Source organism: Dromaius novaehollandiae, chromosome 8 (assembly GCF_036370855.1).
Source record: "Dromaius novaehollandiae isolate bDroNov1 chromosome 8, bDroNov1.hap1, whole genome shotgun sequence".
In the NCBI taxonomy this organism is placed as follows: Eukaryota; Metazoa; Chordata; class Aves; order Casuariiformes; family Dromaiidae; genus Dromaius; species Dromaius novaehollandiae.
Window position 1 is genome coordinate 8,780,958 of NC_088105.1, and position 24,558 is coordinate 8,805,515.

The following is a 24,558-nucleotide window of genomic DNA, read 5'->3' on the forward strand; positions in this document are numbered from 1 at the left end:
GGAAAAACTCTGGAATAAAGTCAAAGAGGAGATCAGCAGGAATCGCTGAGGAACACGTCCTCCTTCCAAAGTCCAAAGGCAATTCCTCTGAAATCCAGAAACTAAGGCCCATATCATCTAACAGACTGCAGATGACTCATATGGGAATTATTTATTATAGCACTTAGTTTAGCATATCTAGTACATCTTTCCACAGTCATATCTTTCTTTAAGCAGTAGTACAATTCATCCTGGTTTCTAGCTCAACCTCAAACTCAGAAAGCTTAGAGAGTCGGCACGCAAGCAGATGAGATGTCATCTCTCTGCTCAAAGAATCCTAAAACTGTAACTTGTTAAGTTATAGTTATTACATTTTGCCAAGAAGTCATAAAGGAAAAAAGGTGCACAGGAAACAAGCATGAGTTAGCAAGCACAAGTCAATTTGGTTTAACTTACTTAAAAGAAACAGATTGTCATAGAGATTTTCATCTCAAAAGAAAAAAAAGGTTTTGTTAAAGTTAGGGAAGTCACTGCAGAAGTCATCTGGATTGAGGAACTTCAAAGTAGGAGTCAAATGGTTGTTGCCACAAATAAAAAAAGAAATGCTTCCCCAAAAAGGAAAAAAAAAAAAAAATCACAGGAAATATTTCAGACATAAATACAGGAACAATTATTATATCCACGCAAAAAGAGTCTAGAAATAAACAATAACAGATCGCTACTGACAACCCATAACAAATTAATCAAATAGGAAAGCTATCTTATCCATCGGCAGTCAGCAAATGTAACACTAAGACTTGCCAACATTGAGTTACACTTTGCTAAAAGAAGTCAAATAGTAGCAGAGAGCAATGTATGACAGAAAGAACAAGTAGGGCTACTACATAAAGAGCACTGGCTAAAGGTTTAAAAATAACTTGTGTATAGTCAAAATTAAAATAAAACTCTGTGCAAGCCTTCAGTAAGGATAACAACAGCTGACAACAGAAGCAAGCTAAACAGGAATTAGGGAGTGAAAATAGAAGTCATAGTTGAGCCGGAAACTAAACCTCAAGAAGTTTAACATGCTGAAGTTGAGACACTAGAGAGTATCTGCTTTGGAATTCTTAAAAAAGACATGAAATTCACTGAGTGGCAGAGACAAAGTACAAAACCTGCAGTGTCATTTGCATGAACTCCAGGGTTGTGCACTCTCAAATGATAGACTACTCTTATTCGTAAGAAAAGGAATCTCATATGAACGACAGAGAGGATGAATGAATGAATTTGCCATCTGTGAAGAACGTCTCACAAGAATTTTTTCCTGGGGAGAGACAAAAACTGAATAGCAGCGGAGGTCTTTTTTTTTTAAATCTGAAATATAGCTCGGGGGCAGAAGAATGCTTTGTTTAGCAATGAAAAAGGAGGCTTTTTCTCCAGCTCTAAGGGAGGCATCTTCGGGGTACCATATTACTTCTCCTAATTGAGTACCAGTTTCTTTGTACAGTTTTCTAGCAGCATGGATGAAACAGTTAAGACTTGCCTCTTGGTTCCCTAAATTCCTGGAGGTGCCACTTGGACAGCAATAGCCAATTCCATGTATAACCTCATGTGACAGTGTCATTACTCAAGGCAAACACATTGTGTAGGACAGAGAGCAAATGGATAAATAAAACTGAACCGCTTTCTAAAGCTGCAGATGAAATGCTTTCTCAGCCTGTTCTTGCTCTGCTTTTTCTGGGAGGGAGCCTCCTTTTCGCTCCTGTTTCATGCGGCTCCCAGTGGACTGAAACCAGTTGCATCTAATTCCAATAAAACGGAGGGGAAAATGGGGAAGCCTGCTTGTGTGCAAAGACAAGGAGAAGCTGGATGGAAAAATCCTATGATTTAGTTAAGTGGTTGCAACAGGCGAGCACCTGTCCTAGCGGAAGAAGCAGAGTATAGAAGAACGAGAAAAGAAATCTACCTACATCCCCCTCCGACCCCTCCTGGGCTCTTTTTCTTTGCCAAAGAGAGATCATCATGACAGCAACAATGAAAAAAGAAAGCAGATAATACACTTCTGTGGATGGGAAGTGAGGGAGAAAATAGACACTTCTCCATAAAATCGTCCCTCACACAAAATACATGTTTCTCTAGAAGATTTGCATGTACTTCTACTTGCATGAGCTACCAGCACACTTCTTCATATTCTGAACGTGTAAATAGAACAGTGGTGGTATTTCATAAGCGTACTTATTTCTTTTACCTACATTTACGACTCCCAACGATGATACCCTAGCAGCCTCCTCTTTTTGCAAAGCTGACCTAGCAAAAATGCAGCAGCATGAAATAAGAGCACTTCCAGAAACTAAAAAGCTTAGGTGTGGGACCGCATGTGCACATCAAAGGAGAATCAGAAATTGCTCTCAAGGAGAATCAGTCTACTATCATGTTACTGGGCACCTGTTATCATGCTTTTCTCAAAAGTTGCATGCAAGTTTTGAGTATTCTCATGATAGCACGTTTAAAAAAAAAAAAAAAAAAGGACCCTTCACATGAAAGCTAATCAAACACTGTTAACAGCAGCTGCAATCACCATGAAAGGAATTAATGGCAGAAACTTAAGTCAGTAATGGCATCTCCCTCAGATAGGAGAACTGCCCCCCCCCCCCACACCCCGCCAAAAAGGGAGCAACAGATGGACATGTCTAATTAATAAGCTGTCAGCACAGAGTCATTTTTGGATTTTAAGTCTAAAGAAAATCATGGCAAAGCGTATCTTGCTGTCCATGGCTTTAGAGCAGAGTGGCTAGCATGCATCTATATCCAGATTTTTTTTTTTTGAAAGCTACACAGATGTAGGAGTATTAGTAAGTTTGAAAGCAGAGCATTCTGTACACTTGCAAATGCCCCCCTTTGAGTGCAACACACTTTTGGGCTTAAATACAAGCACTACTGTCATCCTGGAGAGCAAAAGAGAGTCCTTCACAAGCCCCACAAATATGAACTTTTCTTCTTTGTTCCCCTAATTCCTACATACCGCCATCTCCACACTCCTTGCTGCCACAACATCTTTGGGTTTTGCATCTTTGGTTCCAATGTAGGAGCCGATGGTGTCACACGACCAGGGAGAGTACTGGCTATAGTCGTTTCCTTTGTATTTCCCAGCAACCTTCAGCTCTTCGTCCAAGTACTGTACAAAAACAAAAATCTGGTTCTGTAAGTGAGGGGAAGAAGCAACTTTACAGGCACTATTTCTTAGTTCAATAGCGGCTAACTTGAAGAAAAACACCACCAGGATTTGTTTATTTTTTTTACTGGATGCATCACCATCTGGAGTTGGGCCACAGCAAGCACAAAATGTGAGAAATTCTGATCACCTGGCTATACTCCCAGCACTGACTGTTCACTTGGCCAGTATGAAAGTGATATTTTGACCTTGGTTGAAAGAGAAAAACCTCTACCAAGCTGTTACTTAATTCTAACCATATCAGAAATAAATGAAGTAAAGTCCAGTGACTGAAAAGACTGAATATTTCCAATAATAATGGCTCAAGCTAGCACTTGGTTGCACCAAAACCAGACAGCTTAAGAGCAGCGGTAGATCAGAGAACCAACTTGAGAGACTGCAGATTGCACTGTAAGGGCCTTCCCCTGTAAGGGAGCACAAAATCTCCCTGAAGTATTTGCTATCACTGTGTGCTGTTCTAACTTTGCCATCTTCGTCTATCAACACATGCAAACTCTATTTTCTAACCACACTAGCCAGTCAAAACTCTGTCAAAATATGCTTACCTCCTCTGAATGGAAAGGATGAGGCAAGGTTGGTGAAGGTGCAAAAGGAGGGGGAGAAATCACCTTCCTCTCCTCTAGCTGGGCCATGATCTCCTTCCTTCGACGGTGAAGTTCATCCAGGCTGGGATGAGGCTGAGATGAAGACAGAAATGTGTTACAAAGCCCCTGAAGTTAAAAATCAGTTTCACACAAAAACTACTCGTGCTCCTACACTGGCCAAAGCGTCACTTCAAGAAAACCCCAAAGGCAGGGACCATAATTTGCCCAAAATTGATTAGATAGCCAACTAACCCAGTGTTTCTACCTTTAAAACAATTAGTCTTTTAACTCACTGGTAGCTTACCACGACTATATGTTTTAATATGGCAAAGTTCCCAGTTTTTGATCAGCTCTGTCAAATGTATTCCTTCTTAGAGTTCGTACTTTCAGCTGCTCACAAAAACATCACTACCTTACTGCAGAAACATTCAATTTACATTTTCTCTTTCAAGAACAACTACAGAAGTACAATATGAAAACCGTACTCTGTGGCATGAAGGTCTGATCTGACTGAGATGTGGAGCCACCGGGCAATAGCCCTCCATTTGCTGGTATCTGTCCCTGGATTCAGGTACGTAGGAGGGTACAGCTGCCTGTGGAATTTCGATGGGTACCGGGTTTCCTCGGACAATCTCCTCTTGCTGATATGGCTGGACAGGGGGATATACACGGCGGCTGTCATAGTGCGGTGGGTATATGGGCTGTCCCATAGGAGGATACTGCTGCGGCTGCGTGTACTGTGGGCTCACCACACGGTCCTGGAGGTAAGTTGGGTAATGGTCTAAATAAGCTGGACCTGGTTCAGAAGCCGATGGAGGAGGTCGGACAAAGCGAGACATGCACTGAGAAGACTGAGTAGGATAGTAAACTCCTGAAATTAAGCAAGAGTAAAAACAATAAACAAGATGCAGAAAGCGATTGTGACAGCTGTTCACAAAAGTGTGCAGTTTAAAGTATCCCAGTCCGCAGGTATCATGAAAAGTGTTATCAATTACTTCACATTTAGTGTTTGTCCCCATTGTCTAACTGATATTTCTACCAAAAAATTAACCAATGCAAACCTTGAAGAAGCAAGAGGTTGATCTAAAGCCCAAGGAACACTGTTTAATTAATTAAACCAGACATCAAAAAGGAGCAAAGATTAGAATAGCTGGAGGAGAAGCAGCAAGACTGTGCCTGCCACAGGTGCCAGAGAAGTACTGCTTCTCTCTATTTCACTTGGATCATGCGCAGGCCAAAAAGAATGACTATTTGGCCTATTTGCTATAGGCCAAAAAAGAAAGACTTGCTAGCATACCAGACAGAACGTCCCTTCAGATGGGCATGAATGCTTTTGGCCAGACAAGACCCAAAAGAATAGGCAAGATTAGCCCATACATCTCTGTCCATGCAATTAAAACTCAATTTTCCCCATTATACCAGAGCCACTGCATAAAGAAACAGGGATTAATGACAATTTAAAGTTATCTAAAGATTAGTTCTACTTCTTGAACAGTAAAAAGAAGTTTCAGTACTGTGAAGCATTAAAGATTCCTAGGACCACACCTCCTAGTTACCTGGAGGTTTCGGTAATTTATCTGCAATTTTTGGATAATCTGAAAACATGCATGAGCATGTGTGTATTAGTAATAAGTGTATCAAATTTTGTGGACAACTCAGATCTCCTTTTGCATACAAAAATCAAAGTTTTTTCTTCAGAATGTTTCACAACTGGCTCAAAAAGTTTTCCTTCCTTTCCAGAAGGTTTTCTTCTCCTTTCATATTAATTTCATTTTATTTCAGTTCTCCCCCCCATGTTATGTTACATGATATGAATCATTCCCCATCTTTAAAGTCATACTTTTTCCTTTTAATCTCCCTCAATGTTTTCTCTCATTTGATCTCTAACTTTTCCCCTTAATTCAATTTTTATGCTGGTTCTTTTGTGCCCAACCCTTCTGTTTTAACTGTCTCTACCCATCACATGCATGTGCAGACACTGCTGAAATACTCATACACTTTTCATTAAGGACATTAAGTACTTTCACCCCTCAAGCACAAACCCTCTGCTGGTTAAGCATTATTTCCATTCTGAGTCAAACTGAATTAAGGGTTACCATTTAAGATCTCCGATCTAGCCCACTTCTTGAAAAAATTAAAGGAGGAGGATTTACTACACCGGATGGGTACAAACCTCTAACACAAGTGAAAACAGAGTCCTCAGTCAAGACACAAAAAACCTGCCAGCAGGCAGCTCACCATATCCAGCAATAAGTGTACTGCATTACGGGCTAAAGCGCATCTGCACATCCCGACATGCCAATTTTCCATTTTATTATGCAATACCACATTAATGCCTGTAGTCCAAATGGTATGCAAGAAAACACCAATGTAAGGGCCTAAGTAAACACCAAGGTGGGAAGAAGGAATAAAACCACTATGAGAATCAAAGACAATATAGAGATCTTGGCCTCAAACCTACCTTGCTGATAGGGCGCTGGCTCAAATGGCGGGGCAGCTCCTCTAGGATCTTGATAAAACATATCTGCTTGTTGAGTATTATACAACTGAGAGCCTCGTGGTACCATTTGCAACTGCTTAGTGACTGACACTGAAGGCAGGTCTGCTGGTGCCCGAGTGGGCACAGGATGAGGGTTCACTGGTAAGGCAGAAATGGAACTCTTGGGGACAGATTCCAGCCTGAAAAGTAGAAAGACAGCATTGCCTATTAAGGCATGATGTAGTCTATTATAATTTAAAACACTGTTCTTTGTCTACCTTTAGCTTTCTCTCCCACCATTTAATCGCTATGAAACAACAACAACAAAAAACACCTGTTCCATTTCCTTTCTAGACTTTAAGGTTTTAGAGTTTTTCTAGAGTTCTAGGTTTACTTTTTTTCTACTGCACATTTACACACGTGACACTTTGAAGAACAGTTAGGAAGACCCGTACAAGTCAGGAGGGGATCCAGGGGCACTGCTACTCAGATGGTCCATCTTCCCTGGCTTCAGAGCGGTTTCATAGCTGGAGTCAGTCCCTCGGGAAATAAGCTGCGTCACAGTGCTGCCTGTTGACACAATTCCGTTTGGCAGAGCAGAGGTTTTCCTACTGGGCAAGTCCACTCCCCCTTCATCCGAGAGGATAGCTCCTGAAGGCAGGCCCACCTCATTCAGCTGGCCCAAGGAGGCACTCAGCGGTCTTCGGGGAACCAGACGCTTGTTCATTTTACGAAACCTTCAGAAAAAGAAATCACACACCAAAAATTGAAATAAAAAACTAAAAGGATTTTCAAGATTTTTTTTTTTAAACATGGATGTTACTGAAAGTTTCAAGCTTTAACTCAATTTTCCCATAGATTTGTGAGAAATATATTGCTAGTATTTGAATCGTTGATAAAAGGTTTCAAGTATTTGTCACACTAAGGATGACTGCCAATGACAAAGTACACCAAGAAGTCAGAGCTAAGCTTCCCACAGTAAATTTAAACCCTTATTTCCTGTGCATATATCTATGGCAACTATAGGGAAGAAAAACAAAACTAAAACAAACACCAGTAAGAATCACAAACTGTACAACTCTGTTTTATTCACAGAATAGACTAATGGCAGAAAAACTAAAGGGAGAGAAAAGATGAGCAGATTCCCTTTTGCACCATTAGTCCAATAATAAGCCATGTTTTTTGTACCGTGTGATATCATCTTTTAAAACACAGGTTGTCAAGATTTAAGCACATGGACCAATACGCACCTTATGCTATTTGCATTGTTTGATAAATTAAGTAGTTTCAGAGATAGAAACTCCAAACACACCGTAGTCCCAGAAAAATCTAACCACCTCTGATAAGAGTCAGAGCAAACATGAGCCTCCTAACGTTCCACAAAAATCAGCAAACTGATGGTATTGGACCAATGAAGAGAGCAAATTCCAGAGTTGAAGGTCCTCCACTAAACACCCTGCCGTTAGCCGAGATATCAGGACACAAGTGGGAGGGTGTATGCGTTAGTCCAAGTGCTCCCACTGTTTATATTGCAGATCGAGAGGCTGTTTCCTACGCAAAAGGACTTCTAAAGGGTTGAATGGGTTGAAGCGAACACCCCTAATCATATCTAATAAGCAAAGTGAGATGTTAACGCGTAGAAGGAGAGTACACACATTATTGCAGGAAATGAAAACAGGGTAGCTACACTATTACTACCACAATGTAGGGGCAAAAGGTTGTTCTTTTAAAGAAGTACAAGACTAACAGAATCAGACAAGTTAAGTGTAATTTTGCTATATAGATCTGGGTTGTCATCTTTAAGATGAACAGCACTGGAACAGGTTGCCCAGAGAGGTTGTGAAGTCTCCACCCTTGGAGATATTCGAAAGCCATCTGGACACAGTCCTGGGCAACGTGCTCCAGGTGACCTTGCTTGAGGGGGGAGCTTAGACTAGATGATCTCCAGAGGTGCCTTCCAACCTCAACTGTTCTGTGAAGAGTTCGTAGGCAAGAAGGATCGACCATCTTCCTTCAACTATATTCCTAGCTTTTCATCAACACACCAATTTCCTACCTGGATTAAACTTTAACCAAATAACTAAACTATAAATTCAAGCTACATAGTGTTGAGAATGGGCACTGCTAGGACTGCTTTAATAGGGAGTAAACAAGAAGGGATATTACCACAGCAGAAGCACTTCAGTAGGGACAGAGTCTATGGCTTTTAAAGTATGCTGCTCAGAAGTCGTTTTGGCACCTCAAGACAGCCACGCGAGTCACAGATGTGCTTAGCGGGACACAGGCTGCCAAGAGAAACCCTTGGAGCAGAAGTGACAGCAGCTCCCAAGGCTGAACTTCTGGTTCAACCTGGAATCTCACTAGTGCACAAACCAGCTCGGTCTCTCCCTGCAAAGCAGCAGTAGGACACTGGGAAACCACTGCCACGTTTTGCCTGCTGATTACTTCTGAACATCTCCCTCCCATCAGGTCTCTTAGGCTCGCAGTGCCCGATGGCTACTGACCCTATGAGGACTTGTACACAACTTGCAGGATGAGGAGGGCTGGCCACTCCTGCCTATTCATGCAGGACACAACAGTACGCCCAAAACACATGCGTGCACACACACGCACACACACATGTATAAACACACACATTCAACCAAAGGTGACAAGAGTTAATATAGCATTCTTCATGGTAAAATGCTTAGAAAGAACAAAAGGTGCACAGTGCTACCCTCTGAATTCTTCTGAATAACTTCATGAATGTTTGTAGCAGTCTCCAAGGGAGCAAAACAAAAATAATCTAAAAACCATAGCACTCACCCATGCACAGTGGCTCTTTGTCCCTTACCAGGGGTGGAATTATCCACTATTTAAGCAAGTCTAAATTATAATTTGAAATCTAAGGCATTACCACATACTTGCCTATAACCTTCCTCACAAGCTTAAAGCTATATATAGGAACTAAGAGTAGCAACAGCACAATTAAGCAGAGATAAAAGGTCCAGGGAAGAATCCAAACTCAAAGTTCTCCAACTGCCTACAGAAAGTGCTGCAACCTGAAACAGAGCAAACAGTCACCTCACTTCACCCCAAGACAAAACTATTACTAAGGCAGACAAACCAGTCTGGATACAATAGGGCTCTTCCTCCAGCAAAGCTGATGAACAGTCCTTCTTGATACATACAGCTAGTTCAGAGGAGATATAACACTCCCCTTTGCCAACCACCCAAGGCAGCACCACCAATCTGAATTTTAACAACATGACAAAGCAGGGTGGGGGGGAACCCCACACCATGCAACCCTGTTTCCACACAACACTGGTATCAAAGTCCCATTCTCTCTCAGTGTCAATAGCTGCCTTGTCATTCTAATACCACGTGCTCTGGGTTTTTTCTTCCTGTTTTTCCATACAGCTGAAGAACAGCTATATTTTTCCTCCGAGCTTTTAGATTTTCAAGGAGAGGGGGAAAAAAAAAGAAAAAGAGAAAAAGACTGCATGTCATTTCCAAATCTCTGGAGTTTTCCTCTGACTTAAAGCCTCTTCCTTGGGAACGATGAATAATTTTAGCCCAAACACAAGGGTAACCAGGTACTGTCTCCAAATTTGTAATATCTGTTGCTTATTTACTGCAGACTTCATACAACTGGCATTTTGCTCTCTGACAATAGCTTTAACTGCTCGGGAACTGCTGCACACGTGACGGGCTGAACACTTCCAAAGGACAAATGGTGCAGAAAGAACATCTGTTCTGCTCGAGTTTCTTGCTCTGTGGATAGTACAAGTGGCACAGAAGACAGAGAACCCATAGATGTGGAAAGCTGCCAGCATCAGCCTCCTTCACACACCTGACTACAAAGTCAAGGCAAGACACATGAATAAACGACCACAAATGGATGCAATCTAGCAGCACGTTTATCAGCATCAGAAACCCCCCTCACCCTCGAAATCTCAGGAAACGCTTGTTGCGCCAACGTCAGACTCCCATAGCTGCATTACTGCTGCACGAAGCCAAGCTTACGCTCCATATTCAAGAATGAACAGCTCCAAAACTTAAAAGACTGCTATTAAAAGTTTTTTCTGATTCTCTCTTGCTAGTTGAACAGCTAAGTCAAATATGCGCCTCCTCTCCCCATTCCTAGATATAACTCACTCCTAAGGATAAGGTGCAGCAAAGATTGGACTGATTTCTCTAAGAGGTGCACTTACTTTTCCAGCTCCTCCTGCGAATGTGCAAAGGTGCAGCTGGCCCCTCGGGGGCATCCTCCTCTCTGCTTCATGTCTCGGCACATATACGTCTTGTACTTGCTGTGCTGAGGAGGCTGACAAGGTTAAAGAAACAAAGTAAGATACCTGAGCATAAGTGCGCTCAACCAAGAACTGAATGTATCCTCTTATTAAAGGACTGATGTGTGACTGTTGAATACTCCTTCAATGTAAACATCCCAAGAGCAGGTAAGCCCGAACTGAATGACAGGAACGGTATTCACATTTGGGCCCTCGACAGAACTGAAAGATTCAAGAGTAGGTATTTTGACAACTGAGTCACTATCAGATTTTTTTTTAAATATTTTCATTCTCATTTCTTACTGGAGTTTGACTGGAACACAGCTGTATGCTTCAGGAAACAGTAAAACAGACAAAAAAAGTTGATCTAGTCTGAAAGATCACCACACTTACTCAAAAGACAGAAGTATGCCATGCCAAACATTGATCAGGTTTTTTTGTGTTAGATTTAAAGTAAGTTGAATTTGGCAAGTTACTTTTCCCTTGCTTTCTGTTAGCTCAAAATGGCACTTTATCCCTTTGGTCTTCACGTACAGCTAAATTTCACTGAGTTCCCTTGTACCCTCCTTGGAGTAAATATAGGTGAGGATGTAATGCAGGTCAGCAGGGTATGAGCTGTCTTCTGCATAGCTGTGAGCTTGGTCGCCAAAGAAACTGTGACTTAATGCACTCTTGCCATCTGCACGTACACCCATTTGCTAAATACCCTAGATAAATTTTGACAGGAGAACAGAGGCGGTCTCAAAGATACTAAGTTCCTACAGGTTTCATGGCAAGATTAAATCAGTCAGAGGGGGAAGCACCCTATCAGAGTTTCCACCATGGAAAGGTCTCTAAAAATAAACTTTTCCGAGAAATCCAAGATGGAACTTGGCTAGAAGATACATATTAGAAACCAATCTGCAAACTATTGATTTTTTTGCCCCCTACAGCAAAGGGTTTTGGATCCTTTGAAAAAGGATTTTGGCTGGGTGCAGGTGAGCTCCACAGCCCTCTGCTGGCCACAGCTGCTGGCCAGCGATGCCCGATGCTGCAGGGATGGATGCACGCTTTCCGTGCTGGGAGGCTGCGTGCTCCCTTCCAAGCTACGCGCTGCGTACCAGGGCTAGGCGATGCTCTCCCCAGGGCCAGGACTACAGCAAGCACCCTCGAGAGCTCCCCCACCCCGATTTTCCCTTGTATTCTCCCACTGCTTTTCCTTTTGCCACTGATGGTGCATATTAGGCATCGTGATGCATCAGTGAGTGCTGAAAAGGTAAACCAGCAAGGAAATATTCACTCTGATTTTATTTGTGGGTTTTATTTGTTTGTGGGTTTTTTCCCCCCCTCCAGAGAGAATCTCTCTACCAGTTCAGCTCCCTGAACCAGCTCTCCAGGAGGATGAGTGCCAGAGCAAGGGCGGGAGAGGGAATGCTCTCTCCTTTTCAGCAGCAGCTAGCATTTAGATCAACTGAGCTGTACAACAAAATGAGATCAAAGGAACATGCGATAAGACATCTGTGTGATACGCTAATAAGTATTTGGCAACAGCATTTGGTTTCTGAAGCAAAAATTTTGTTTCAGAAACACAGGATGGCACCTTTCATCTGAAGTTTTCCCAAATCTTTAGAACTTCACAGAGCATTAAACACAGGTGTAAGAATCATTTCATTAACACAGAGCCATCCGACTCAAATGTTTCACATTAAAAGCAAAACAAGAAAACTCCCACAGATCACAGTGGTAGCACCCTGGCCTTCTCCTCCCCAGCCTCCCCAGGTTGTGAAACCAAATCTCTCCAGATGACATTAGTAAATCTGCACTACTGGACCCAGTCAATAAAACTTTGGGGCACACATTTCCTTAAAAAAATTTTTTTTTTTTAAGTTCTTTAAAAAGTTTTAGCTTTTACCTGTTGCTGGTCCGTTCCTTTCTTGCTGTGATTCTGGATATAATCAACTAAGCCATGAACCACAGTCCTCACAGCAACTAGTCCATTTTCCAGTTGTTCCCATGTCGGAGGTGGAGCATCTATAACATTGACAAGAAACAGGGTATTATTAAAAAACACGCCACACCCCCAACATATACACACACAGAAAAAGAAGAAATTTCCACAACCAGGTAATGAAGAAATTCCTAAGTATCACAAAACTATTAGACCACCAAAAAGTCTTATTAGAAATAAATGTCATTAAATAAAAAACCTTCAGCAGCTTAATTTGGGAATACTTAAAGAATAAAGCTTCTTACAGACTCAAGAGGGAACTGCACAAAACAGCAAAGGAGCCAGCAAGCCAGTTATCAGCATGTCCCACTATCTCCTACCAAAACTTTCACATCCCGCAGAACTCCAGAGCAACTGCATTTTACAAACTCTGCATGTAATGCAAAATCTAGCTGAAAATACCACCTCACACTGACTCCTTTAAGCAAAAATCATTCTGTGCAAATGCCACCACCACTGGTCTAGATCAGGCAGCCAGTGGCACTGAACAGTAACAAATTATTGCATCTCTATTGAGGAGTAAGGGAGGGAATCATAAGGCAAATCTATGTATCAAACAACCATCTAAACATACAGCAGTGCGAAAAAAATACGCAGTCTTAATCCAGCAGGGGCTCTTGCTCTTTAGAGCTGACCAATCTACCTTTCTGCTCCATCTGTCCCAGCAGATGGTACTTCCCCTGCGTGCCTACACATTCTGCCGCAATGCCTAGGACCTCAAAGGGCTTTACTAAGTGCCTTGCAAGATCTTTAACACAATTAGTTTCCATACTGTTCACAAGGACTTGATGCTGCCGGACGGACGACAATGTACCTACAGGACAGCAGGGGAGCAACTCAACAGCACAGTAGAGAAATGACATCAAAATCAGACTCGCCCACCAAAACTTCACGTGAGGCTACTCATGTTCCTCTTTCCACATCAAGCTTTGGCTAAAAAGTATTCAATGCACTCAAAAAGTTTTATTCTTGACTAGTTACAGTACAAAAGATTTGGTAAGAAAGCGCTACATTGTCTTTAGCTGTAAAGTATACCTGGTCTTCACTTGAAAGCGGAGCTTGTTTAAGCAAACTGAAACCAACAACTGCTGCTTTCACCTCCTGAAGTCATAGTTTAGGCCTTCACACTCAACTTTGACATTAACCTTGGTTTTACAAATATGTAACAGGCATAAAATAAAACCTCGGCAACAGCAGTCTCTCCTGCCCATCCTTGCTCCCTCAGCCAGCCCATCCTCACAGCACTACTAGTTTCTCCCAACAATTTCCACCTCCTTCTCCCCATCACCAGCTTATAATTTATGTTCCTTCCAGCTCACTTCCCCTTCCCAGTTTGTCTTTCCACACATTTGCAGAAAGACAGGTTAAAAAGAAAAACAGTAAGCTCCCTAGAATAGTGCCTCTGTCTCGTCTAGAAAGATTTTTGCCTAGCTTCTGTGATTCTATCAGACTTGTACTTTGGAATCCTGAAGAGTTTACATGCAAGATGCTTTATGATTTTAAGCTGCCTCCAAGAGAGGCTTCCAAGTGCAAAGCCTGCAGTGTAAAGAACTTGAATCAAAAAGTAATACCCAGAATTATGGAACAAAGACGTACAATTTTTAGGTAAGAAGATAATGGAAGTCCTTAATCTGACAACTGTTTTCTTAGACACTCTCCCCAGCTTGTAAACAGATCATCTGCTCCACTAAAGAACTGGAGAGAAAGAAATATCTCAGAGTGACAGCTAAGACCTTGCATTAAACACAGTGGTTCTACCAGTCTTACTGAAACCAGATTTGCAAAGCAACAGGAGTGGAACGTTTACTAAACAGGTAAGAGGAAGAAACTAAGACTGCTGTGAGTCCCCTCAGTTAACATTACCTGGTATGAAGTATACACCATGTAACCTCAAAGGATTATGTGCATTTAGCATCCTCAGTCACCTTGCCTGGTGCTTTCAAACAAGGAAACCATCCTCAGAGAAGTGACAGAATTATTCCAGTAATTTTTTTGGATACACCTTTGTTTCAAAATAGTTTAGTCCTTCACACAAGTTAATGCCGTTGCCAGGTTGGTTTTCAGTATCATTCAAGAATCTTAAGTTTACCAGTTACAGAGGATATTTTCTTCTCTTTGAGGAATAGCTTTCAATCCCCTAATGTTGTTAAAATCCTCCTGAAAAACTAGAAGTTGTACGGCTTTACAAAATGTCTAGACTTACCCGGACTGGGATCAATATTTGCCAGGAGTTCTAGGTGAGGTCGGAGACGATTCAGGTTAGCTGGATCTCCAGTCCTCTGGAGAGCAATAGTCAATTCCTGAACACTCTGTGCAAACGAGGCTGGGGTCTGCAACTTAAAAATTATAATAATTAACTTTTTACAGGCAAAGCAACCCTTGTGGTTTCTGAAGGCTGCTCCATCAGATCATAGAGCTGTCTTCCAAAACTGAAGCAGAATTTTTTTCCCCACACAAGCTGGTTTCTGCACCCTGTATTTAATACCTCCTCCAGCCTTAAGAACACACCCTTTCTTCGGCATTTTAAGTTAAAACATAGCTCCAAATAGACAAAACGAAGGCTAGCATTACTTCCAGCAGCGTAACCTGTTTCTTTTCTGCATTCTGCTGGTGCTCAGAAAAAAGGCAAAATATTCTGAGATCCGTTTAATTACAATTTCTGAAGAGTCTAGTATATCCAATTCCTGAATGAACAGATTTGCATTCTGCTTTACACCAAGTACGGCAAGATGGTGGAAGAACAAAGATAGCTGACAATGTTCCACTTACTAACACCACACCTCCTCAGTATTTAAAATCCTCTTTTAACTCTGCATAGATCCTTCAGGAGAGATCTGTCAGGACCTGAAAAATCAGGTCAAATGCATGGATATCTACCAGTTTATTCCTGAAGCTAATCCTCCTGCATGGAAGCCAAAGCAATTGTTTCACAGCTTTTGTAACCACTCATCAAGACAGTAAGGCTCAGTTTTTCCCATCTAATTTAGGTATTTATATGAGTTGCCTAATTTAAAAGCCCATTTGTTCTACATTCTCTCTATAAAGAACAGAGGGCCAGGCATTTCCAGAGGTTAAGTCATTTTATTTAAGAAACACGTTTACATCTCTCCGATTTCATTTAGGTACAGACTGGGGGACTGATTTTCTTTCAACTTATGGACTAGCTTCCCACCTGGAAACAAACTATTAAACTGTTTTACTACATTGATAGTTATGAGCTGTTTAGAAGGGATGCATCCCAGCTGTGCAGTTAAACTCTGGTTTCCTACCTACTGAAAGAGGCAAAGTAGAGAGAGAAGAGGATAGCATCAGGAGCAGGATTCATTAAGTTCTAAATATGTATTCTCATTATTTAGGCCAAAAAGGTTTTTGAAATAACAGCACAAATGATCAGTGGTAAGATAAATACATCTGAACACCACTTTTCATTTAAGTTACAAGCTTATATGTCTACCAACAGTTACAGACAAGATAGACTGGGCTGCTTGTAGGTGGCTTTACCTTGTCAATGATAGACTGCATGTGGGATTTGTGAGACTGGTCTCCATATAACAGGGAGGACCACTGATCCGGTGCAATGCGTAAACCTGCTTCCATAGCAATTTGAACTATCTGGGAATCATGTTCCCTTCTCAGAGCTTCATAAGTCCGGAATTCCTCCTTCAGTTGCATCAGGGAGGAATCCTCATCACGCTTTGTCACCTAGTGGGGAGAAACCAGCCAAGTACAATTAAGAAGGACAAGCCAGAGACGATGTAAAGACCAAGTCCGTCAGCAACCAAGTTCTTCCTCCCCAAACAAGCTGAATTGCTGTCACAACACTATGCAAGGAACACCATCATTATTTTCCACTAAAGTAACTTCCATAGGCTCTTCAATACTCTTCATAAACTGTGTTTACTATGAAATGGGTATCAAATATAATTTACTCAGAATCGGACCCAGATATTACCAGAAGTGTCACACTTTCTAAATGCTTGTACTGGTAACTACAGCATCCATACCTTAACTCCCCCAATCAGGAGATTTTATTTGTATTGCAGAATTTTGTTTTAGATTTAATTAGCAGCAACAAAGCATTTTCCTCCTCATTTAGTGAAATGACATTTAAGTTGAGCACATAGCAATGGACCTAAATAGTGTGAAGTACCATTAACAGCTTAAGTTTTCCTTATAAAGCTCCATTAGTAAACCTCATTCTGATATTACAGTGCCTCACGTTTCTTTGTTTCTAACCACAGCGCCTCTTAATTAACAGAACTGGGGCTTTTCCAGCTTTAAGCCTCCTTTAAGGAAATAAGTTACACTGACTTACATGCGAGTTCTGTTACTGTGCATCCATTAAACCTGGACAGACTCCAAGCTTAGATTTACTGCTTAAAATTGCAATTTTAGCCTACAATGCCTTCACAAATGTAGGACAAAGAACTCTCCAAACACATGTGGGACTTAGTGAGGAATACTTTCTGTAACTATACATACTTCTTAGATACATTTAATGGTATCGGACAATGAAAATTGAAAATGAAGAACAAAAAATGTTTTTAGAAGTTGTGAGTGTGTATTATAACTCATTTTAAATTGGAGTATCTTCTGGCTATATGAAGAAGTACTTTCCCGCGTTATGAAACCTCTGAGCAAAGTCTTCATACCTTGAAGCATGAGGCTCTGTAAAGAAGCTGGACAACATGCCCAATGCTAGTTTTAGAAGCCTGAGGAAACCGCGGCTCCAGCCTCTGAACCACAAAGAGAACCAAGACCTTCCGTGACAAAGCAGATCCGTCTTCCAGAGCCAGCAGAACCAGCTTTAAAGCCTCCTCTTGCATTGCTGGGGAAAAAATGTAAAAGAAAAGGGAATAACATGAGAAAAGAACAGCAAAGATTCCTGCATTTTTCTTGTGCTTCCTTCCCCACAAATAAACATAGGAGATCGGCTACAAGCTATACACACATGAAGACAAGACATTATGAAAATGTTAAGTGTAAGCATATAGATGGGAAACAGAGCCGAGTGAGAAGGGAGGGGAAGAAGAGAAGGAGTACCACCCAGACTGTGACAGGGGAAATAGATAATACACTTTGAAAACTCTTGTACTGATAATCAAGAGATATGTATAGACAGGAGCAAAGTAGTCTTCTTATCATCTGATACCCAAAAGATAACAAAACAAAAGAAAAGAAAAATCTAAGCTCCACACCCTATCCCAGCAGAGAAAGCTGACATACTGTGGAAGGGCAAGGTTGGTAGTTCCCAAGCAGGTAAAAGAGGAATCAAATAAATTAGGTGCTGTAGCACCAAATATTTTCCACAGCTAGAAAACAAGCCTCTCCTGTCCTTCTCAGAGGCGCAAAAGTTGGCATGACTGGACCCTAGTCCTAGTCTTCCTTCATTCGCTTCAGTGGAAAAAACCTCCTATTTTAAGGAACCGACTTCATATTTCAAGATATTTTTTGCTGTTGCTCAACAAGTGAGCTCTGCAAGTTCAGTAACAGGACACCATTACATTTTTAGGAAATGGATTCTTTCAGCATTCTATGAAAAAGAAATCAAATTCAAGATTATGCCATTGTTTAAACATATACCTTCCTGATTTCTAAGCACGTAACCTTTTAAAAATACATACATACACAAAAATGTAACAAATCTCCACCCCCCCAACTGTTTTCTATGTTTATTTCTCAGGGGGGGTAGGTGGGGGGTGCACGGGGAAGGTCATGTCCAGTCACTTCCAGTACCTTACTTTTTCCAGAAGGGTTTTGCTTCCTTGAGAAAAGGGCAAGAGGCAAACTACTTTCAATTTTAGCTTCTCACAATAAAAAAAGGCCAACAAACATTCTGAGCTTTATGGAAGACTTGCGAAAGAGCAGAAGTATGAGAAAGGCCACAACAGCAGCCCAACAGATCTCATTAATTCTGAAGATCTACTGTAAAAAGTTAAGCCACTGCCCAATAAAATCACTCAGGCAATTTCAGTAACAGGGATGCCCATTTCTCAGCTCTCCCCAATCCTAAATTCCTTTTAATACAGCAGTAGTATTGATTGGGATGTTACCTACCTGGCCCAAGGAACTGGCACCCTCTGGCTCTCACTGCAGCCCAGAGGTTGGAAGAGAGCTGCTGAGGGTTTTGATGCTGAAGAATGAGCTCTGTAACTGTTCGTTCGCCAAGCGACCGCGCTGCACGCATGGCTCGGATCCGTCCCTCTTCCTCTACTAGTTGGCAATGAACTAACGTCACAAGTTTCCTTTGCATGGGACGACTTAGCACGCTCTGAGTAGTACTGTTAAGACCCACACCTTCAAAACAAAATGAAACAAAAAAACCTGTTACTTCACATCTTTTGGTGCCAACCTGCAGCTGCTGTACTGGGAAATTGCAAACCCAGTTCTTCTGATGTCAACTTTGTTAAACGGAATGCTATAGCCACGGCATATCAAAAATCCATTTTTATCAGTTTGTCTTACTCAGCATTAAAAGCAAATAGTTCTGTGGAGTCTGCTTCCCCACAGATTTACACCTCGTGATTGATGGATTTGACTTGGAAGGTACGACCTCTAGTGAATTCTCTTCCCATGTTCGGGCTCTCTCCTGCAGCCTCCCACATGGATTTCCAGCTGCCTAACCTCAGGCAGACTCATATTGCAGACTTCTCCTTGTTTCTGAGGCTTGCAGGGATCATGTCCTTCTCCAACCATCGGTCTGTTTTCACAAAACATTTAGCATCTTACCCAAGATCTCTGCTTTGGCCTAGCCAAACCAAACTGATGCAAGTTCAGAAGCGTTTGGTTGAGGTGAATAAATACATTCACAAATATGCTGGGATCCACTGAAACCAGGACAAAAACCAGAAATGACTTGCTAGACAGCTACAATATTGCTGTTGTTCAGAGATTTACCTAGAGCTTGTTAATGTGGCCACTAAATACTCAGAGCCGTGCTAGTATCACACTGCGCTATTTGCAAAAGCTTGAGACAGCTTTTCGTAAAAAATTCTTTTTGGAAAGCTGATGCCCATGATGTTCACCTGCATTTCTTCATTTGCTTCTACGTCTTCTACAACTGATTTTTCCAAATCCAGCATACATAACATGTATACGCACTACACACACAAACTCAGTGAAGTTGTGTTAAATTAACATTATTTAAACAGACCCAGCTGTTGTGTAAGGTCTCATATAAACAGAGGGTAACTTATTTCTCCTGTATGTCCCACATCCAATGCATTACTTCCTTCAGTTTATTCCTCCACCGCAACAAAGCTGCATTACTATCAGCTATCTAAGTAAAGCAGAACTCAAGAAATAGCGGAGTTTTTACTTTTACTTAGTTAGCAGAGGACAATCCAACTTAGTAAGTTTATCTCAACTTGCTATTCTGAATCCAAATACCTCTGCCTTTTCTCAGTATTATTTTGACATAATGCCTTTAAAGATGTTTTCCCCAAGTGAAAACATAACCTTAATGCTCAGAAACGTGATTCCAGTTTGATATTTTTAAACTAGGTCTAGATCAATTTTTCCAACAGATTCTACCTGTAATCATTTGGAGAGTTTGTTATGCATCTTATATGTTTCCAGCTTTCATTTTCAAAGGAAACGGAGGAATTACCTCTCGCGCTGCTGAGTGGTTTGAGGTACAATGCTAATTCTTCCACACATTTCTTGCCCTCCTCATAATGCTTGGTATCTTCAGCTCCACTACATAAAGCAATTGGCTGCTGCTCTGGAACCTGAAGAGGTGACATGGACATCTGTGATGAATACGCACAAACAAGCAGTAGTCACGCTTACAAGCACACACCGCACTGAGTTTACTAACGTCAAGCATTTCCTGTTTCATTCCCCTTCTCTACAATTTTTCTACATTAGTAAGCAATATGTAATTTTTCATTCTAATGAACAAATGGCTCCCACCTCCCCCTGCAAAAAAATCAGTTAAAGATTTAAAAAAAAAAAGAAAAAGGCAGAAAAATTCATCAGCTTCAGTTTATTTCACAAGCCATGTTATCAGACTTCTTTTATTTAGTGGCTGATATGAAATAAAACCAGAATGCTTACTCCACAACAACAGATATTAGCACAAGAAACATGAAATTTCTTATAAACTTCTGCTGAAGCAGCAATCATGCTGAGACACCACCAAAGCTGGCCTGCCAAAAATCGGAATTACTCAGGTAACTCTGGTTTGCAAGAAGGTGCAGATTCGTATCTGGGAGCTGGCAGCTCTCAGATTATCTAGGGATAAGTGCTCTGAGCTATTTGGATTGGCGGGGGGGGAATGGCAGCAATTATATTACAGCATATTCTGAAGAGACCCAGTTAATCAAGCTGCAAGACGACATTACCCTACACAGTGCATATGCACACATATGCAAGCATTAATCTGGTATCACAGGCTTGTGAGTTTTGGTTTTATAATGTTTTGGCTGCAGCATTTATTTCTTCATCCAGGCACTCACCAAAACCCAAGATCTTTCAAAGAGATGTTGGACTTTTTTCTCTAAGTTTTAATTCTCCTTTCTGCTTTTCCCCCAGTTAAATTCTTAATGCAGTAAACAAATTTAGGGTGCCAGTACAGCACCGTACTAACGTTCACAAACATCACTATTCAGTAATCAACTCAAAATATATACAATAGTAAAAAGGACTGGAATTTCTCAGGAGATTAAATACAAGTGCTTTTTGCATATTCTCCAGAAGTGAACACAGACCTCAGACTGCGACTTCTGTATTTCCAAACCAACCACTCTCCCAGCGGCAGTAGCACCGTGCCAGCCCCGCGTAGCTGCTTACAGGGACCCACCAGGGGCCTCAGCCTTTTTACAAGCACAGACAGGCCTTTAGCGCCTGAGCCAAAGCCAGCTGCGACCCTGCTCCCCTTTCCCTGCGACGCAGCCCAGAAAAGGAGGAACTTTACAACTGCATGAATGAGTAACAGAGAGAGAGATGTATGTTTTGCCATCTTCTATGCATTCATCGATAGCACTGAGAAGCGAGAAATTGCTGAAAAGGACATTAAAATAAAAGCAGTCTTGCTACAGTCTGGTGACAACATTTTCATTAAAGCCTCCATTTAGTATGCTTAAATGAGATCTACTACACTGCAGTCCCTCCCGTTTGTTTCCTCCTCAGAGGGTATGTTAAAGCAAGGCATAAGAAAGGAATACTATTTTATATCCATGCTTTAAAATTTTCCTGAAGTATTTTTTTTCCAGACTCCTGAAAAAAAGCAGTTTTGACACGAGTTACTTAAAACATCTGCAATTACTGAAAAATGTACATACTCCAAAATCCAGTTTGACTTTCAGTGTTTATAAGATGCTCAAATTTGATAAATAAATAAAAAGTAAATAAATAGGGAGTTTATATAATCAGTCGCTTAATACAACTCTAACTTCAAATACACATGGATGATGGAGAGCAAAGGGAAAAGCCTTTGCAAAGGAGCACAGCAGCCCTTCCAAAACTCGGGCGCAAAATAAGGAAAAGTAAGCACGCAGAGCTATGCTAACAGGACTCTGGGACACAACCACCAACACGTCCAGCGTAACGCTTGAGAGCGCAGCATACGTGTTAAAGCATACAAATACGACTGCCCAAGATCCAGTAGATCTGTGCAGCCAACACATCTGTAATCATAACAGGAGCAGTTCCAGCCATGACCACAACTCGTTTCTCGTAACTCCTGCGCAGCTGTATTGCCACCAGGATTTTCCATGAATAATTTTGGCTAAGTATACATGGTACGTTTTTACACTACTATATTGAGGAAACACCAAATGCGCATTCACAGGCAGAAGAGAGAACCCAGCCCTGCTACACTGCGTGCATGCATATACACAACAGGGCAAAGCACTAATCCCGCTGGCGAGGGCAGGAGCTTTCCTACCAATTTTGATAAAAGCCGTCTGTGTTTTAATTATGTGGCCATACTTTTCCTATAGCCTCCGCTGCTTGCGTGCGTGCTCACGGCTTCTCATTTTGACACATGCTACAGAATAAAAAGTTACCAGCTGGGTAGCTCTTGCTTTTGAGCTTGGTGACCAAAACAAACCAACTCTTTGGGTTGGAAATCTAAAACCCAACAATTGAGAGCTGATACTGCCCAAAACTAGCAAATTCAAGATGGTCTGGGTCAGGCACCTCCCCTCTTACTCCTTGTAAAAGGAAAAGGAAACAAAAAGAAAGACATTTAATTTATCAAGGCAGCAAAGTTAGCTTGAATGCTTTCCTTGGCTATTATTTCTATACTTAATTTCTAAGGTTTTTTTGCTGCCTCTAAGAAAGAAAGTTTTGAGTAAAAGGAGATTTGGCAACTTTCTCTTACAGCGGCCACAGCCATAACTGTTGACAACAACCTGAAATACAACTCGAGCGTCGCAACGTTCAGCAAAGACGGCTTGGAATAGACAGGGGACAGGAAACAGCGTTCAGCACTGGATCTGCATCTTGAATTAAGGCAGATTTAGCATGCGGTCGCGCCAGCGCGCTGGAATGCCGTACGCAGCACAACTCGACCAGCGAGGGACCAGGGCCGTCTGGGCCACTCGCGGAGCGCTTCCCCCTCCACCAGAAAAAAGCTGGCGCAGAAAAACTCGCAGGAGCTAATCAAGCTACTCAATGGACCTTGTCGAGCCCAACGCTGCGTGTCTGCACACTGTCCCCCTTTCTTCTTTGCGAAGGAAACTTCAGGATAAAGTCGAAAAGGTTTGCACAGCTGTACTTGTAAAGCAAGGGCTGGAAGAGATTTGAGCTGCGTCTTCACCTTCAGCGGGAGCAGGGGTAGGATGGGAGGATAAAGCTGAAGATACCCATTTTGTGGTTTTCAGGAATCCTCGGGACGCGCAAACGTGTTTCTCCCCGCACACATCATCCAACTGGGGGTGCAGCGCATCTCCCAGCAAACCTTACGAGTAGCTTGCCCTTCCACCGGTACTTTCACATGCGGTTCCAAAACATTTCACCACGTTAGAATTAGAATGATTGAAAGAACAGCATTTACCAAGAGGGGAAAAAGAAAAAGAAAAGGTAAATGCACGACTCAAATACCACAGGAGATGCAAATTTTTGTTTTGGCTCTGTCAAGGAATTGCTTTAGGACCACAGAGGGATCATTCAAGCCCGGAGCATTTTCACTTCCTTATTGCAAAATATCCTTCTGAGAGCGCGCAGGACCCTACGGTCACCGCTGGTGACAACAGGCGAAGCGCAAAATAGCCACCCCACCAAATGAGTTCATTATTTTCCTCCTCATTCGATATTTCATTTTCTCAGACACCCCACCCTTTTCACTGCAAGCGATGCTGACATGACATAATAAATGTCTCCTACGGGAGACTGGACCAAGAAGAGCAGAGTAATCTCGGATCTTTTTTTTTTTAGTGTAAATTTGGGTTAACTTTGCACGCCTCCACCTCGGCGTTGAGGCTGGGCGCCCAGGCCCAGGAAGGCCGTGCAGCAGCATGACTCTTGCCATGGAAAGAGGCAGGTCGTGACGGAAAAGAAGGCTAAAGCACCATCTCACATCAGGCCGAACTTCTGAATTAGCTGTTTAAGTGCAATTTGATGAGGGCTGTCAGCTCGAGTCACCACTAATTAGCATTAGACATTTAATTGGGCAGGAGAGAAACACGTTAAACAGAGCAAACCCCTTTCTGTCTAGCTTGAGACCTGTCCCCCCACATTTCCCCCCACACACAAACAGATGTTTTCCTTCCTGCCAAAAAAACCCAACGCCTATAGTCTTCAATTCCTCAAAAGTTTGTCAAATGTTTCTTTGCAGAGGATTCCTCCTCTGAGGCCCCTCATTTCATTAAAAGCTACGGTACGACACTAGCAAACGTGCCAGTAACATAAGCTCTATGACAGTCGATCGCCCCCTTTAAAGCGCCATGAGCTAGCCGGGCTCCACCTGTTCGCTTGTCACGCACGAGTCCCTTGGCAAACGCCTCCAACCGCACTTATCGTGTCCAGCAGGACACACGGACAGAAATTAAAGCGACCGCAGGAATTCCTGGCACTTGATGTCACCTGCTAGGAACGTGCAC

At 42.0% G+C, this 24,558-nt stretch overlaps 1 protein-coding gene across 1 annotated transcript in view; it reads right to left on the reverse strand.

The window, feature by feature from the left end:
* RC3H1 (ring finger and CCCH-type domains 1) overlaps positions 1–24,558 on the reverse strand; it is a 75,246-nt gene that overhangs the window by 25,896 nt on the left and 24,792 nt on the right. Inside the window, 12 exon segments of the mRNA XM_064515600.1 lie at positions 2,981–3,151; positions 3,736–3,867; positions 4,260–4,645; positions 6,236–6,453; positions 6,709–6,990; positions 10,447–10,559; positions 12,416–12,534; positions 14,715–14,847; positions 16,013–16,213; positions 17,164–17,339; positions 18,569–18,808; positions 20,121–20,241. Coding sequence (XP_064371670.1) covers positions 2,981–3,151; positions 3,736–3,867; positions 4,260–4,645; positions 6,236–6,453; positions 6,709–6,990; positions 10,447–10,559; positions 12,416–12,534; positions 14,715–14,847; positions 16,013–16,213; positions 17,164–17,339; positions 18,569–18,808; positions 20,121–20,241 — 2,292 coding nt within the window.